Source organism: Solanum tuberosum, unplaced genomic scaffold (genome assembly GCF_000226075.1).
Source record: "Solanum tuberosum cultivar DM 1-3 516 R44 unplaced genomic scaffold, SolTub_3.0 scf00356, whole genome shotgun sequence".
In the NCBI taxonomy this organism is placed as follows: Eukaryota; Viridiplantae; Streptophyta; class Magnoliopsida; order Solanales; family Solanaceae; genus Solanum; species Solanum tuberosum.
Window position 1 is genome coordinate 183,904 of NW_006239279.1, and position 15,036 is coordinate 198,939.

Below are 15,036 nucleotides of genomic sequence, written 5' to 3' on the forward strand. Positions count from 1 at the left end.
AAAAACCCTTAGAATATCGTAATAAACCAAGAACAACCATCCAATAACTCAACCAGCTAAAAGTGGATTTTACCAAACCACCTTCCACTTGGTTAAACCCAAACAACTTTTGCAGGCCTGACCTACGGACCCCCACCCACGGACTGTGGGTGGGGTCACAGACCGTGCTGTCACTTCGTGGATCATGGCTGCAACTTGGTTTTGGGGGCCTTGACCTACAGAGGCCATCCATGGGGCGTGGATGGACCTACGGTGCGTAGGTCCCCATTCGTAGGTTGCCGCACTTGGGAAGATTTTTGGTTTCTTGGGGTCTAGGGGGTTAAGCTTTGTCCTTCAGGAGGACCCCCAGGGTGGTCCTTCAGGAGGACCCCCAGGGTGGTCCTTCAGGAGGACCCCCAGGGTGGTCCTTCAGGAGGACCCCCAGGGTGGTCCTTCAGGAGGACCCCCAGGGTGGTCCTTCAGGAGGACCCCCAGGGTGGTCCTTCAGGAGGACCCCCAGGGTGGTCCTTCAGGAGGACCCCCAGGGTGGTCCTTCAGGAGGACCCCCAGGGTGGTCCTTCAGGAGGACCCCCAGGGTGGTCCTTCAGGAGGACCCCCAGGGTGGTCCTTCAGGAGGACCCCCAGGGTGGTCCTTCAGGAGGACCCCCAGGGTGGTCCTTCAGGAGGACCCCCAGGGTGGTCCTTCAGGAGGACCCCCAGGGTGGTCCTTCAGGAGGACCCCCAGGGTGGTCCTTCAGGAGGACCCCCAGGGTGGTCCTTCAGGAGGACCCCCAGGGTGGTCCTTCAGGAGGACCCCCAGGGTGGTCCTTCAGGAGGACCCCCAGGGTGGTCCTTCAGGAGGACCCCCAGGGTGGTCCTTCAGGAGGACCCCCAGGGTGGTCCTTCAGGAGGACCCCCAGGGTGGTCCTTCAGGAGGACCCCCAGGGTGGTCCTTCAGGAGGACCCCCAGGGTGGTCCTTCAGGAGGACCCCCAGGGTGGTCCTTCAGGAGGACCCCCAGGGTGGTCCTTCAGGAGGACCCCCAGGGTGGTCCTTCAGGAGGACCCCCAGGGTGGTCCTTCAGGAGGACCCCCAGGGTGGTCCTTCAGGAGGACCCCCAGGGTGGTCCTTCAGGAGGACCCCCAGGGTGGTCCTTCAGGAGGACCCCCAGGGTGGTCCTTCAGGAGGACCCCCAGGGTGGTCCTTCAGGAGGACCCCCAGGGTGGTCCTTCAGGAGGACCCCCAGGGTGGTCCTTCAGGAGGACCCCCAGGGTGGTCCTTCAGGAGGACCCCCAGGGTGGTCCTTCAGGAGGACCCCCAGGGTGGTCCTTCAGGAGGACCCCCAGGGTGGTCCTTCAGGAGGACCCCCAGGGTGGTCCTTCAGGAGGACCCCCAGGGTGGTCCTTCAGGAGGACCCCCAGGGTGGTCCTTCAGGAGGACCCCCAGGGTGGTCCTTCAGGAGGACCCCCAGGGTGGTCCTTCAGGAGGACCCCCAGGGTGGTCCTTCAGGAGGACCCCCAGGGTGGTCCTTCAGGAGGACCCCCAGGGTGGTCCTTCAGGAGGACCCCCAGGGTGGTCCTTCAGGAGGACCCCCAGGGTGGTCCTTCAGGAGTCGTACATTGACGTTTAACCCCTAAACCCCTCAATCTAAGCTCGGGAGAACATTCTAACATTTGAAACCCCACAACAACTCAAACACACAACCGTTAGGCTCTAGTCTCACCTATTCATTTTAAGGGTTCTTACATGATACCCCACTTGGGAACATTCATCTTCTAATGACACTTTAAACGCATTAAGGGGTCAATGACTCAAGATTAGCATCCCATCATGCATGCAACATCTTAAACAAATGCACAAAGCTAGGAGGAAACATCAACTCCACATCAATAAGCTTAATGAAACACAAAAAAGGTAAGAACTACATCTACAAACTCATTATGCTTCATAACTTCAACATTTTTCATTTTGTTGGAGGAATTACCTTCTCCAGCTCAAATCATGCTCATCATAACATTATTAAGCACATTATGAATTTTCTCTTAAAAGGACATTTAGGCATGTTCAATAATTCACCTCATGAAGCATTTAGGCAACTCATACTAAATGCATATCAACATGAGAAACATAATTCATGAAAATTCTATTTCTCATTTAAACATAAACTTATCAAGAACATGCATAACATAAAGAGACCATGGATACAAATAATCACTTATGACTCCAAAACATGAAATAAGCTACAAGGAACTATTGCTGTCAAGCTTGAATAAGAAAAGAAGGGAAGAGATAACGATATCAAAACTCTCAACAACCTTACTATTCAACAAACTATCCCCCACTTAGGAGTAAATGAAACTAAGGCTAACATGAAAACAACAAAAGGACCTCATCACAACATTCACAACTATAATGAACTACCACTTACCGGTGCCTTCATCTGAATTAGATCCTTTGTCCTTGTTAGCTTGAAGCACATATAGATGATTTTTCTTTGGAGCATTAGGATCAGGGCCATCATGAGAAGCTTGGTTGGTCTCTCTCTCTTTTTCCATGAGTGTTGGGAAATCTCTCATCTAATGACCCTTCTTTCGACACCCAAAGCAACCATCCGTGCCGGTAAGACACTTACCTAAATGTTGCTTCCCACACTTGGCACATTTTGATCTTTCAAACGAAGAGCCATTTCCTTTTCCTTCTTGGGAATTAGGTCTAGACACCCTATCATTGTTGACCATTGGGGAATCTTTGTTGTAGAACCTCTTTTTGGACCTTGGTTGACCTTGTTCATCGGGCCTACCCCTTTTTGCCACCTTATTCATTTTTTTAAGTTTTGTCTCCTCAATTTGTTGAGCATATACCATGAGCCATGAAATATCCATATCATGGTGGAGCATTGCCGTACGACATTCTTCCTCCACCAAATCGGACACTCCCATCACAAACTTATTCATTCTAGCCCTCGAGTTTGACACTAAAGTTGGAGCATATTTGGATAGTTGGGTGAACTTAAGAGAATACTCCTTCACACTCATACCCACTTGACAAAGTTTCATGAACTCTACCTATTTTTGTTCCCCTAACTCTAAGGGGAAAAACCTATCAAGGAATTCTTCTTTGAACACCTCCTAATTTACGGGACCCGCTCCTCTTGGGCTCTCACACTTGCATTATTCATACCAAATTTGAGCTACATCTTTTAGTTAGTAGGTGGCTAGCTCCGCCTTCTTCTACGAAGATACCCCCATAGAACTAAGTGTCTTGCAAACCTCATCAACAAACCTTTGGGAATCTTCTTCAACTTTGGAACCTAGAAACTCGGGAGGATTCATCTTAGAAAATTCCCTCAATCTCAAAGCCATAGTACTCTCATTAGCATTCACTCTAGGTCTAACCTCCCTCTTAGCTTAGGCCGTCATGGATTGGGCTAAGTTTAGAAAAGCCGACCTAATTTCTTCATTAGTCATGGCCGGGGGATCCACCGAAACTTGACTGCCTTGAGGAACTTGGCCACCTTGAGGAACTTGGGGAGGAACTCCCTCATTCACATTCTCATCTTCCATCCTTCTAGGGTTAACCCTTGTATTCATCTCCTATAATCACAAGAGAAGAGTTAGGAAAAGGACACTTATAGAGCTAAGCTCTAAGGCACGACTTTAAGAATAATTAAAGAAGTGTAACTTCCCAACGTCCTAAAGCCTCTCGCTCATAGATGTGTCACGACTAGCACCGATGAACAAGACTCTACAAGACGTGGCTTCTGAGACATCAATACTAAAAACCATTCCAAAATTTTGTCCTCTGATATCATGTTTGTCACGACCCGAGCCTACACCCCTGAAGTGACATGGTCTATAAGACTCCGAAAAGTCTCATACAATCCTCATATCATTCATAACATTAGATATAGGGAAAATGGTGTGGAAGTAAAACTTTCTTTAAAACCATACAATCAAAATACTCATTTAAAACATTCAAAAATAGCGGAAGTCTATCGTCTCACATGGCCATCTAAAACAACATCTTAAAACTAAAATAGGGACACGGTCCTTTAAAATCAAAAGACCAACAATTGTCTATTACATGAAAGAAAAGAAACATCTAAACTATTGTCCTCGATCTATGAGGACATATCACTTTGCCTTGGAAGAATCTCAAGTCCAAGCTTCAACTAGTGAGAATCAAATTGAGTACCAATCCCTACACTTCATAAAGGTAAAGAAAATATGGGTTAGCACAATTAAGTACTGAGTATGATAGCCATGCAAACACATGCTTAAAATGGATATTTTATTTGAAAGTCATGATATATGCCATTTTGAGAAAACTTCATGAACATAAGCGTAAGAGGCATAATATACAAACATAACCAGCATACAAGTCATTTCATCACATTAGAGACATAATTAACATATAAACCATTACCTTCACATTAAGCATTCACCTCAAGTAACCCTCAAGCTATACTTTGTGCAATGTATGGATAGCGTCTGATACCACCATCCACACTAAGTACCACATTAAGGTCACCAAAAGTGATCTTACCATTTAACCTTTCCATCTTCACACAATACTCATACATAAGAGACATAAACATTTCATAAGTCATATCATCACATTAGGACCAACATCTAGGACAACCCTAAGTCATACTTGTGCAATGTATGAGTAGCATTTCATACTACTAATCACACTAAGTACTCCTTTAAACCCACCCTAGAAAAGGCAGATTCATAAACAATAATTCATGACAAGGAAGTAACCCATAGTACAATCAAAGTATAGCATACATCATCTCATTTAAGCATATAAGTAAACATTTGTCATTAGCTTCATTAAGAACACCTTCATTCATTGGACATTAGATCAACATTCTCCATTAACATCAACATAAGAGAACATTCATTCATTTAACATTATAAAGGAACATACCATTACTACCCTCAAAGTCTACTTGTGCAATGCATAGATGGCATCCCATACTACCACCCATACTTAATAGTATATCCTTGAGAATCCATAGTTCATTAACATTCTTTTTAGGGGTAAGCCTTAATCGGCATAGACCATGTGAGCAATTTATGGAATACCAGTGTCACCATCACCAGATAAGGGATTCTTACTTGCCTAAGGTAGGACAATTACTTTTTAGCTTAGGTGGATCCACTAGCTAATATCCTATGTGGGCACATACTTACGGGATATGGAGATTGCTAATAGATACCCCGTCTCAACTCACGTGAGGGCATCCATCTCAATCCATATCCACTTGGTTCTTAGCATTTTTCCTCACGGAGTACTTGACGTTCATTACATTAGTTCATTATTATGGGATAAGAGATTGGTACTGGATACCCTGCCACACATGAGGGCATCCATCTCAAACCTATCATTCATTCATTGGATAACTCATAGATTCAAAGATGAGAAGATCCTCTCAACTAAGAATCCCATATAGTGAGAAAGTCCCTTCACAACTTGTCATTATCATTCATTAGAGTACAATTGAGAATAGCATTTCAATCAACCCATCATCATTAACATAATCATAGAAACTTCATTCATTAGTCATTCATGAGTGTGCGTATGTGAGAATAACCTTTCACATATAACCTCATCATTCATAGGTGTTAATTGAGAAATAACATTCAATAATAACACAATTACATTCTAAACATCATCATAACACTTTCATTGAGATCACACACATATACCTCACATCATAATCGTACATAATACTTCATGAACTTTCATTTCAAGACGATGAACCAACGTCAATCCATAAATCGAAGATACTACAATAGATAAGGACATTGACATGCTTCAATCACTATTTCAATATAAATATAAACAATTCAACATACTTTCAAGATCAATCAATTCCCATTCACAATTCACAACATAAGAATTTGGTAAAAACCTGGGTTCAAGGAAGAAATCATCTTAATTAATCCTTAAATCCATAACTCATTCATAATTCAATGCAATAAAACCTTTGAAAATCGTTTGGATTCGAACCCATGCCAAGATTAAAAACTAGGGTGTTTGGGGAAACATTGGAGACTTGAAATCACTTTTGAAATTGGATCCTTGAAAGAAACTAAGTCAAGGATGAAGACTACCATACATTTTAGGGAATAAATCCACCAAAATTGCTTGAAAAAGATGAAGACTTGACCTTGAGAGCTTGAATCCTTCACCTCCAATCGAGGTTTCTAGAGAGAGAACTTTTGGAGGGGAGGGGAGGTTTGTATTTTGGGTTTTGAAATAATGAGTTGACATTGTGTTTTAATACTTTATAAACCCTTAAAATATCGTAATAAACCAATAAAAACCGTCCAATTACTCAACCAACTATAAGGGGATTTTACCAAAACAACCTATACTTGGCCGAACCCAAACAACATTTCCAGGCCTGACCTACAGACCCCACCCACGGACCGTGGGTGGGGTCACGGACCATGCTGTCACTTTGTGGATCATGGATGCAACTTGGTTTTGGCGGCCTTGACCTACGGAGGCCATCTACGGGATGTGGATGGACTTACGGGGTGTAGGTCCCCATCTGTAGGTCATTATACTTGGACAAATTTTTGGTTTCTTGGGGTTTTGGGGGTTAGGCTTTAGGGTCCTCCTCAAGGACCCCTAGGGTGGTCCTTGAGAAGTCGTACCTTGACATTTAACTCCTAAACACCTTAACCTAAGCTCGGGGCAACATTCTACCACTTGAAACCCCACAACAACTCAAACACACAGTCATTAGGCTCTAGTCTCACCTATTCATTTTATGGGTCATTACACTGACCCTAGTCCAACTCGGTATTAAGCCTACTCCTAATATTATGTATAAAAAATAACATAACTGAAATAAATGGATAGCTTGACATTCTGACATGCTAACTGAAAAATGTAACATTAAGTACTGAAAATGTAACATTAAGTACTGATAATGAAACATTTAAAAACTAATGCATGTATATTTGTATAAACTAGCCTAGCAAAGTGTAATTCATGAATTAAACAAATCAACACATATAGGGTTCTTAATTTGATGGAAGAAACAAAGCAACATTGTTACAAAATCATGATAATCTGATTTGGAGTATTCTAACAGCTAAATCACAACAATTATCTGAAGTTCTAGAAACATTAGGTCTAAGCAATATTTAGGAAATCAAGATTCTGACTAAAATCTAGGGACCTAATGGATGAAAGGAATCCACCGGTGAAATCCCATATACCTGGTGACGAATTCCACGAAGAAATATTTCGATTTCTGGGCTGGAACTGAAGGAAACTTGTTGCGTTCTTGGAGAGGGCTAGGTTGACTCTTTTCTCCTTTTTTCTCTAAATTTTTTCTGAGTTTTTGGTGAATGAATTGCTTAAGGTAAAGTCTGATTAAGTTACTAGACTAAAACAGACCAAAACGACGTAGTTTAGGGGTTAACTGACGTAGTTTAGGTGTCCAACACATAGGCAAAAGACCAAAATGACCCTAACATAAAATCTGCCAAAGTCACCGACTGACCATGGACTAACCGACGGTCCATCCTGGAAGGGTGTCAGTTGGCGTCTGGGAGCTAAAAGTTGGGGGCCTGAACCATGGCCCTCGACCATTATGGTCCCACCTACGGTTCGTGGGTCCTGGCAAGGGTCGACCCTTGGTTGAGTTTATTTGGGTTTCTGGGGAGGGCTACAGGTGGCGAACCACGATCCCCACCTACGGTCTGTGGGTGGTCCCCATTGGTAGCACTTGCAACTTCTGATTTTTCATAATCTGGTCTTTCTAGCATACGTCGGTTGAAATGGCAAAATCGACCGCTTATCAACATAAGGGTGTTGCTCAAGTTTGGTTCAACTAATAGAAGGAAGATAGAGTGGTTGATGTGGGTCCTCTTGATTGGGAAAAACTTAAGGTTGATTTCCTTGATAGATTCTTTACCTTTTAGATTAGGGAGTCAAAGGTACTTTAATTCATTAACCTTCGTCAAGTGATTATGAGTGTGACGGAGTATACCTTGAAGTTCACACAATTATGTAAGTATGGTCCTACTATGGTTGCCGACTCTAGGGCGAAGGATGAACAAGTTCATTTTGGGTGTGTCTGAATTGGTGGTTAAGGAGCGTCATACCAGCATAATCATTAAGGAAATGAGCACTTCTCATCTAATGATTCATGCTCATCAAATTGAAGAGAAGAAAGTTAAGAAAAAGTTTAGAGAGACAAAGAGGGCAAAGCCTGGTGATGGTTACTATTCACATTCAAGGTCCGATGGACATGGTTGTTCTAAGTTCCGATAAAAGTTTTCCGGTCAAGGTTCTTCCAATGCTCCGAATCCAAAGTTAAACAAATATAGGGTACCTAAACCTAAACCTAGGCCACTAATAAAGTAGCCTCAAATCCGTATAATCTTAGTTACACATGGATAAATGGAATACCGTGAACCATGAGACTCTTCCAACACACTCTGGATCAAGTCACCAAGAAGAGGAACGCAAATCCTTTCCCTAAAAGTAAGAACACCATCTGCATCGATAGTGGCATCTTGTACTCCATTTACTTAACCTGGTCAAATGTACAACGATAAAAGCAATGTTCTTCACAAACCTGCAGTAGTAGCTAGCAAGTCTCACGAAACTCCTAACTTCTGTCACCGAGTTAGGCCATACCTAATTCTTAATTGCCTCAACATTTTGGGGATCTACAATTACCCAATTCTTAAAAACCTTTTTTGAAAAATCTCAAAGTGTTTGGATGTTTGTGCTTTACATATGTGCCACAGGCTAAAAGAAATAAGTTGGATAAAAAGGCGGAAGCTGGAATATTTGTGGGTTACAACACTGTTTCTAAGGCTTACAGGATTTTCCAACCTCATACAAGGAAAATCCTGATAAGTAGAGATGTGTATTTCATGGAAGATGAACAATGGAACTGGAAAGAAGTAGAACCAACATTCATTCCAGATCAAAGTACATTCAGCTGAAAGAAGATGAATTGGTGGATGATATCCCGGTAAGAGGTACATGATCTCTCTCTGATATCTATCGGAGATGCAATGTGGTTGTTCTTGAGCCAACAAATTTTTCGGAAGAAGAGAAAGATTCAAAATGGAGAGTTGCAATGAAGGAGGAATTCACCATGATTGAGAAGAATCAGACATGGAAACTTGTGAAAAGACCTGAAGACAGGAAAGTCATAGGAGTGAAGTGGATTTCCAGAACCAAGTAAAATGCAGATGGCTCTATCAACAAACACAAATCAGGACTAGTTGTAAAGGGGTATTCTCAATTTTTTGGTATTGATTTTTCTGATACATTTGATCCTGTTGCTAGATTAGAAACCATCATATTATTGTTGGCTATAGCTGCATAAAATTGTTGGAAAGTGTTTCAGTTGGATGTTACATCTATATTCTTGAATGGCTTTCTTGAGAAGGAAATTTATGTTGAATAACCTGAAGGATTCGCAGTCACAGGGCATGAAGATGAAGTGTATCAGCACAAAACAACTTTATATGGACTAAAGCAGACACCAAGAGCTTGGTACAGTATGATTGATGAGCATTTGGTTCAATTGGGCTGTAGAAAATGCCTCAGTGAAGCTACTCTCTACATTAAAGGCGATGATATTAATTTTATTGTTATTTCACTATATGTATATGATCTACTGGTTACTGGAATTAATAATGAACTTGTCAAGAAATTTAAAGAAGATATGCAACATACTTTTAAGATGACAGATTTGAGAGAAATGGTGTATTTTCTGGGAATGGAAATCAAGCAAGAGCAAAATGAAGTGTTCATCTGTCAAAAGAAGTATGCAAAAGACATTTTGATAAAGTTCTAAATGGAAAATTGCAAAGAGACAGCTACTCCAATGTGTCTGAAGGAGAAGTTGAGTAAGAATGATGAAGCTGAAAATGTGGATGAGACTCTTTACAGGAGTTTGGTTAGCTGTCTCATGTATCTTACTGCAACTAGATCCGACATTTTATATGTTGTAAGTCTTCTATCTAGATTTAGTAATTGTGCAGCTGACACTCATTTTAGAGCAGCTAAAAGGGTGATAAGATATGTTAAAGGAACATTGAATTTTGGAATCAAGCTCTATGCGAATAAGAAGTATGTGTTGCAGGGGTATTCTAGTAGTGATTGGGGTGGCTCTTCCGATGACATGAAACTGGTTGTTGTTTTAATCTTTGTTCAGGAGTATTTTCTTGATGTTCTAAGAAGCAAGAGATTGTTGCACAATCAATGGCTGAAGCTGAATTCATAGCAGCAACAACTGCTTCAATCAAGCCTTATGGCTTAGAAAAGTGCTACTTGACATGAATTTAAAGCAAGAAAATTGCACAGAGGTGTTTGTGGATAATCAAGCAGCTATTGCTATCTCAAATAATCCAGTTTTTTCATGGAAAAACCTAGCATTTCAATATCAAATTATTCTTTTTCAGAAACGTGCAGAAAGAAGGATATGTTGGGTTAAAGTACTGCAAGACAGATCTTGATATTTTTATCAAAGCCTTGCCAAGGAGCATATTCATATTTCTCCGAGAAAGACTTGAAATTTGCAGCAACTGAAGCAAGGAGGAGTGTTGATTAATTGCCTCAATTACTGCAGTAATTAGTCAATAGAAGATGCTGGATTTTCTCCTACTTTTTAGCCATCTTCAATATTTTAAGTTAGTTGTTGTTTTATAGGAGTTAAATTGCTATTTTTAAGTGTTTGTTTATCATGCAATCATGTGCAAAGTAGTTGCTTAGATATAGGCTTTAGTTATTTTATTTTTTCTGTATTTCAGTTCAATTAACGATCATCTTTCCACCAAAAAATATTTTCTTCTCTTGTTCTAGCCTTTATTTTTGTTTATAGAGTTGAAGTTCAGTCAAAGAACTCCAACAACTTCAATTAAAGAGACCCACTTCCAAAATCCTAAAAATTATGAGTTACAAGTTTTTTCTCAAACTAAAATATAGAAGTTTTCTACTATACTGTACAGAAAAGTTTCAGATCCCATTCTATGAGCCAAATTTTTTTATTTTTTTTCCTTTCGGCTATTATAGTTCCCACAAATTAGCAAAAGCTTCATTAAATTCCTTAGTTTTCAATGTAAGTCATTTTTGCCGACTTGTTCTTCTTCTCGCCTTTCTTGGTTTCGGGCTTCAGGTGTTTGAACCATAGTTGTTGAGCTCGATGGAGTTCACCATTAATATTTTACAAGTCGCCGATTATCATCCAATCTCACCTTTTTATCCTTAAACTTGGGTTAAATGTACTGTAACTTTCGGCGAGCACTTGTTAGTTCACCGATTGAGTTTGGTGAGTCGTCGTTTAGCTCTTCTTCTCACCAACCTATCTTGAGTATTTGAGCCAAAGACTGTCATTTTTGGCAAGATCTAGCAAATTCAGTGATTCGCCGGGTGCCTTTTGGCGAGAATCGATATTACGATTTTGCTATTTTTTCCATTGTTTTAGCCTCTTTTTGTGTGATTCATCCTTGCCTTTGTCCTTGAGACTTCATAACTACAAAACACAATAAATCATTAGATATTAACTTAAAAAGGCATTAAGGACACTAATTGTTGAACTAAAAAGGCCTCAAATGAGTCAAAATCTTTGACTCATCACATCCTTTGAAGCTCGTGTATAGATGGAATGACACTATTCTTTTTGTAACATAATTGGAATATCCTATTCCTTAATATTATCGTCGTAGTGAAACATTTCTTCAGTCTCTAATATCTCTTATCATCTTGTAATCAAACACTACTTACTATATTTCCAAAATGAAGAATATATATGGAAACATAAGAAGAGCACAGGTAAATAGTATATTGCAAAAGTAATAAAATAAAGACCTCAACTTACAAATTGAATGGACTTGATTTATGATATATGATTCAATTTTAATTTAATGTACAAATAAATTGAATTTACTTCCTATTTATTAGATAATAGAGGCTACTGTGTAGAAACTTACAAGTTGACAACTTGATTCTAATCTTCTTCAATTTCAAGCTCATCCTATTAGATGTTATTTAATTGTAAGCTTATCCAATTGCAATCTTAACCAATTGCAAGCTTATTCAATTACAAGGTTACCATAATGCATGCTTATCCAATTACATATTTATCGAATAGGTAGTTCATTTAAAAGAAATGAATAGACTTCTATTTTTAAAGAACAAAAACTGCTATATAAATTTCTTGCAAGCTTATCTAATAATGAGTGTTTCAAATACACATCAATAATACAATGTATTTATAATCCAAATAACATACGTGATTTATTCATTTTATTATATAATAATATTTATTATATATAATTTATACCGTGTAGTATACAAGATATAAATAATTTTAATTTTTTTTATTAGAACATGCATAATGTGATTTATATCGTGTGTGTATACATGCCTACCTTAATTATAAACAAACTCTTATATAACTAGGTTGAACAAAATGATTATAAATTTACTATAAGGAAAGATAAAACTGTAAACAAAAAGTATGGACAAAATTATTTTTTCCTTTGACTATGAGTTCCATGAAAAAACAATTCATTTAATATATATTATTTTAATATATGACATTGTATGACATGTGTTCTTGCTAAATGGAACAAGAAAATCCAATATTTTAATAATATAAACACTCGATAGTGAATAACCATGTTACGACTAGAAGATTAATTTGTATCAAATAATCGATAAATATATTTTATTAAATAATATAAATTTAGATATTGAATAATGGTTTTATGGAAAGCAATCTATAGTGTTATTTTTTAATGGACGGTATCTATTAGGTAGATTATGAAAATTTCTTTTATTGGTAATGTATTTATGTTTCTTCCATAAATAACTATAACCAATTTATAAATAAGGCAAACAAGCATTCAAATTAAATAAAGATGGTAGATAAACATCTGAACAACAAGTCAATATTTTCAATTAAATTCTCAGAGGTATTTGCTTTTTTTTCTTTCTATTTTATGTATGTGTTTGTTATTTTTGATAACTTAAGTCAATTTCATCCAATTTTGTAAATTCAGGATCAAGAGTTGTGGAACCATCAAAGCAAGAAAAAATGATGAATATTATTGATCACGAACAAGTGAGTTCACATGTTACCAATAAAGTTTATTTATTCAATTTGTTGTTGGTTTGACTTAATATCTATGTGTGCTCTATTTCTATGGATAAAATGTGTATTTTCTCTATTTAGGTTCTATCATTCCGTGAAAGAGAATAGCATCATCATTTATTTTGCAAGGACTAAATCCTTTTACCTATGATAATTGTGAAACAAAGTGGATAAAATAAATATACAAGCCTAAGATTTAATTATTTTTTTCATACCAAACACACACCTACGGGTAAATTGTAGTAGAACAAGAATGCAACGCTTCCAAGCATTAATTGTTTCAACCACAAAAATGTTAAAGTCACGCTACAAAAAAATGATAGGTGAAAAATATATGATCCTTATACCAGTTTATGCCTTCATTGAAACATTGAATATTTAGAATTTCTTAAAGTAGTTGTCTTATTAGTTTCTCTCTCATGTTTCAACTGCCAAAGGACTTAAATTTTTTCTTGTTAAAATTTTATAATTTTTTAATACTCTATTTTTTTTGGTAATAGTAGATAAAATAAATTAAAAAGCTTTCTCGTTTATTATTTTAAAACTTTTGGTTGTAATTATACAATTTTTCAATACTTAAAGGTGTGTGATAGAATTTTCTTGTCTATCTAGGTCATGAATGTTTACTCTGAAGAGAATATACTTGTGGAAATCCTCTCTAGGTTACCTGTTAGGTGTCTTCTTCGATTCAAGTGTATTTCAAAATTTTGGGGTACACTAATTGATGATTCGTATTTTAATATGAAGAGTCTCACTCATGCCAAAAAGGACAAAAGTTTCACAAAAAAATTTGTTCTACAAAATGTGCCCTAAGAAGTCTATATTTTCCATTTATTGTTGTTCGATATCATCGGTTCAACTAGTAGAGAATGTACGGGAACTGAATTGCCCATTAAATATTGAGCCACAACATTGCATAGTCTACTGTTGTTGTGACGGTTTGGTTATTATCAAGGTTTATGAAAATAGTGTTGAACGCTAAATACTTTTTCTATGGAATCCCTCTGCCGGAGAATCGATTGTTCTTCCCACTCTAGAATTTCTAATGGAGGAATTTTCATGTTTGGGAATGTGTTTTGACTTGACCATTAATGATTATAAAATCCTTCAAATTCCCAATGGTGTAAGTGATCATAACAAAGTACCTGGTGAAGTTCTCGCACTGAAAAGTGGCTTTTGGAGAAAAATTATTGAACATCCTCGTGACATTTACCCTATGCTGCATGGTATGCATTCATTGGCATTTCTACATGGTTCATTTCATTGGGTTGATACTTAAAAACATTATTTTGTGGTTTCATTTGATATTTCTCATGAAGTGTGTGGAGAAATATCATTACCAAAGAAAATAAGCTTGAGCAGCATTAATATTGGCATTTCAGTACTGGATGGAATGTTGTGTGCTTATACTAATGTGTATATTCAGGGGAAACACACTTTTATGTTATGGGTGATGAAAGTTTATGGTATTGAGGAATCTTGGTATACAATATTTTCTATAGTAGATCCTGGTATATGTATAGCTTCACCAAAATATAGATTTGCAGTTACTGAAGTGTTATTCTGGTGCTTACATCGTGAATCTGGGAAAAACACATATAGAACACAGAGAGGTCCATTTACATTATTGCCTCATGGTATCCTTCAGAATCTGTTTGCTTTTACAGAAAGTTTGGTCTCTCCAAGATTACTCACTTAGTATTTACTTGTGTTTGATTGAAATACTGTCCTTCTTTTTCTATCAAGTTGTAGTCTCTTATTTTATTTTTTAATCTATTGATTGCATGCTTTTCTATGTCAAGTTATATTTACCAAAGCTTTGTTTATTTACATCAACTTATATTTGTCAAAGCTTTGTTTATTTATTTTTCCAAGGCAAAGAACATGAGCCATTTATTTTCTAAGAAAGAA

General features: G+C 38.1%; 2 protein-coding genes across 2 annotated transcripts; both read left to right on the top strand.

Annotated features, from left to right (window-relative positions):
- The first annotated feature begins 230 nt into the window (after window positions 1-230).
- On the top strand, window positions 231-1,608 carry LOC107063422 (basic salivary proline-rich protein 1-like). Its single transcript, XM_015315297.1, has 2 exons — window positions 231-252; window positions 338-1,608. Exons 1-2 carry the CDS (start codon window positions 231-233, stop codon window positions 1,606-1,608), a joined length of 1,293 nt encoding a protein of 430 aa, XP_015170783.1.
- An 8,217-nt stretch (window positions 1,609-9,825) lies between these two features.
- On the top strand, window positions 9,826-10,254 carry LOC107063423 (uncharacterized mitochondrial protein AtMg00240-like). Its single transcript, XM_015315298.1, has one exon. It carries the CDS (start codon window positions 9,826-9,828, stop codon window positions 10,252-10,254), a length of 429 nt encoding a protein of 142 aa, XP_015170784.1.
- Window positions 10,255-15,036: the final 4,782 nt, after the last annotated feature.

Coding starts and splice junctions, on each gene's coding strand:
- LOC107063422 (XM_015315297.1), top strand. CDS start 231: ATGGGGCGTGGATGGACCTACG. Junction 253..337: donor GGGGCGTGGATGGACCTACG/GTGCGTAGGTCC, acceptor TTTGTCCTTCAG/GAGGACCCCCAGGGTGGTCC.
- LOC107063423 (XM_015315298.1), top strand. CDS start 9,826: ATGGAAAATTGCAAAGAGACAGCTACTCCAATGTGTCTGAAGGAGAAG.